At 68.5% G+C, this 2,800-nt stretch overlaps 1 protein-coding gene across 2 annotated transcripts in view; it reads right to left on the bottom strand.

The window, feature by feature from the left end:
* Nucleotides 1-429: 429 nt before the first annotated feature.
* The window catches only part of MYO1G (myosin IG), a 13,632-nt gene continuing 11,261 nt past the window's right edge, over nucleotides 430-2,800 (bottom strand). Inside the window, exons 18-22 of one of the 2 annotated variants that reach the window (XM_032875035.1) lie at nucleotides 2,570-2,714; nucleotides 1,913-2,017; nucleotides 1,650-1,763; nucleotides 880-1,034; nucleotides 430-670 (exon numbers count right to left, since the gene is read on the bottom strand). In XM_032875035.1, coding sequence (XP_032730926.1) covers nucleotides 514-670; nucleotides 880-1,034; nucleotides 1,650-1,763; nucleotides 1,913-2,017; nucleotides 2,570-2,714 — 676 coding nt within the window. In that variant the 3' untranslated portion in view covers nucleotides 430-513. The remainder of the gene's footprint in view (nucleotides 671-879; nucleotides 1,035-1,649; nucleotides 1,764-1,912; nucleotides 2,018-2,569; nucleotides 2,715-2,800) is intronic. The other variant, XM_032875036.1, reaches the window with a different exon arrangement.

Genomic DNA, 2,800 nt, shown 5'->3' with positions numbered 1-2,800 from the left:
AGCTGGGACAGTGTCTGTCCCAGTGTGTGCTCAGCCACAACCCTGCCCAGGGGGTGGCCTTGGAACCCATAAGCTTCCCCAATAGTCAGTTGCCCAGTGGCCATTCCCCCCCACAAGGCAAGGAGCACCCTTGGCGAAGCAAGGAGCCTTAGGGGAGGGGAACTGGTTGGGGGAGGAGAGACCTCGGCTGCGAGAGGAAGAGCCTGGGACGTGAAGGGCACAGTTTCCGCTACGACCGTGGACTCCACCGCCAGCGGGTCCACAGGCTAGGGCCCGGGAGAAATGCAGTCTTGCTGCCCCACCAGCCTGGGCTCCCAGGCCTTCTCCTCCAGTTCAGAACCCCTCCGGGGTCAGCAGAGGACGTGGGGGAGACATTTGCCAGGTTGCTGGCCGCTGTGCGGACGTCCACCCAAAGACACAAGTCTCACAGACACAGAGAAGCCTTTACTGCAGGGCGCACGGGTGTCGGGCGTGGGGCTGGCCTGGAGGGCTGCCCGGGTGCGGTGGGCCAGGTCAGCTGCTCGGCCAGAGGAGCGTGAAGGTACCGCGGCTGCAGCGGAAGTCCGGCTCTGGCTGCTCGGGCTTGGGCTCCACCGAGACGAGGCGACGGGCCCCGCGCTGGCTCAGAGGGATGCAGTCGGAGACGCGGACCTCCAGGGTCCTTCCCTTCCTGAAGCGGGGGCGGGTGGGCAGGGAAGGAGACGGGTCAGCGGGCGGGGGGGGGGAGCGGTCTGGGGCGCGGAGGTGCAGGAGGGCCGTCAGGAGCCGGGTGGGGGGCGGCCGGGGGTGGGACGGGGTGTCAGGGGCGGGACAGAAGGGCGGCCAGGGGGCGGGGCGGGGCCAGTGCCGCAGGGCGCGGGACCGGCCGCACCGACTCACCCCTGGCAGTGCGCGGCCAGCACGCCCACCAGCTCCCCCACGCGGTTGTCCAGCGGCGGCCTGCAGCGGTGCAGGCACACCACCAGGTCGTCCTGGCCGCGGGCGTGCAGCACCACCAGCTGGTCCCGGCCGCTGGTCACGCTCAGCCCGGTCACCTGTGCGGCGCGCCCGGGGCGGGGTCAGGGGAGCCGCAGGCGCTCCTCCTCGCCCGGCAGCCTCCCTGAGCCCGCCACACACACACACACACACTCACACACACACACACCCCCGTCCAGCCGCCCCCGCCTTCCTCCCTCTCCAGCTCCACCCACAGACAGGCCGGCCGAGGCGCTGCTCGGGAGAACGAGCTCCGGGACTGAGCTCCGGAACGGAGTGTTCGTCGTCCGCGCTCTAATCCGGCGCCACCGCCCTCCCAGGGCTCCCGAGCTCCCCCGGACATGCAGGTGCTTCCGGGGCGCTGAGCCTTCTGCTTTCCCCCCAAGACGTCTAGCGGACACACAGGCGTGGCCGGTGCCCCAGACAGGCCCCCACTCGGTTCCGGGGACCCCAGGGAGAGACCGCTGCCCACGGAAACCGTCTCGCATTTGGGCGGGAGCCCCCCCCCTCGCCACCACGGATGTGGGAAAGAGGGCCCGTGGTTCGGCGCCCTGTCCGCCCTGAGCAGCAGAAAGGCCCGGCATCCTGAGCTGATGCTGGGTTCTAGGAAGCTGGGGCGTTCTTAGGTAGGTGCAAGTGGAGACGCCCCCACCTCCCCCCACCACCGGGCTCACCGCTTCCAGGGGCACAGCCCGCATCACCCGGTACTGGCGGCCGGGGTCCAGCTTGTAGATGTGCCGGTCAGTGAGCAGAAGGGCCCGGTCCCGCCTCTTGTTGAAGCGGTTCACCTGCGGGACAGGTGTGTTTGGGCTCACCCGGCCGGCCTCCTCTCCCTGGACCCCTTTCCTCACGGACTGGGTTGCATCCGACCACTTCGGAAACCTCTGCCCTGGGCCTGGGCTGGGGCTGTTGCTCCTGGCCCAGACGCAGGCCTCACCTTCCGGACGTGACTGGAGAACAGCACGGCCCCAAAGCTGTCTTTCTCACGGAGGGCCTTCAGTCGCTCCGCGAACAGGCCCGAGGCTGTGGGGTTGTCTGTGGCCTGAGGACGGATGGGAGCTGCTTGGCCACGCTGGACCGACAGCAAGTCGCTAAGTGGGCACAGCTGTCCCTCACCTCACGAGCCGAACCGAGTCAGGCCTTGTGCCAGCCTCCCTGGCTCGTCTGAGGGCCCTGCGCCCACACCCCTGCAGCTCTAGCTTCTGGTCATGCCTGGGCCCGCCATAGCTGCCCACCAGAGCGGAAGCTGAGAAGGCAGCGTCCGGGGTCCAGGGAAGCCCTTCAGCCCCTGAGCCTTCATCCCCTGTAGAATGGAGCCAGGGGCACGGCTCACTGTGCCTGTGTGAGGGCCGGGGGAACTAGGGCATGGGTGCAGGTTGTGGAGGGGGGTGGGGGGCGCCTCTACCTGACACACATGGAGAAGCGGGAGGGGCAGAGAGAAGGTGCTCAGTAAAGCCCAGAGGCCAGGGGCAGAGGGGCATGGCCCACAGGCTGGACAGCCAGGCCCAGGGAGAGGACGTCTGGGATGGACACCGGTAAGGTCTCAGCCCTGAGCCCCTCCTTGGTGCCCAGACTTCATGGCCCCAATACTCACAGAGGACAAGTAGTCCCTGACCCAGGCCCGACGGCAGCCCCAGTCCTGCCGTAGCTCCTGTAGGACCGTCATGGCCGCCACCTTGGCCTTGATCTGGGCCATGTCTGAGGGTGGGATGTTCTTCACCAACTGCCGGGCCCGCCACCTAGAGGGAACCTGGCGGTCAGAGGGACCTCGTGCAGCCCTCCCCTTCCCCACCCCTGTCCTGCTTCCCTTACATCCCTGCCCTTC

The sequence above is a fragment of the Lontra canadensis genome, unplaced genomic scaffold, assembly GCF_010015895.1.
Source record: "Lontra canadensis isolate GAN:19392208 unplaced genomic scaffold, GSC_riverotter_1.0 scaffold54, whole genome shotgun sequence".
NCBI classification, from domain to species: domain Eukaryota; kingdom Metazoa; phylum Chordata; class Mammalia; order Carnivora; family Mustelidae; genus Lontra; species Lontra canadensis.
Note: the sequence above shows the minus strand (reverse complement) of the source record. Positions and strands in the feature narration are given on the sequence as shown.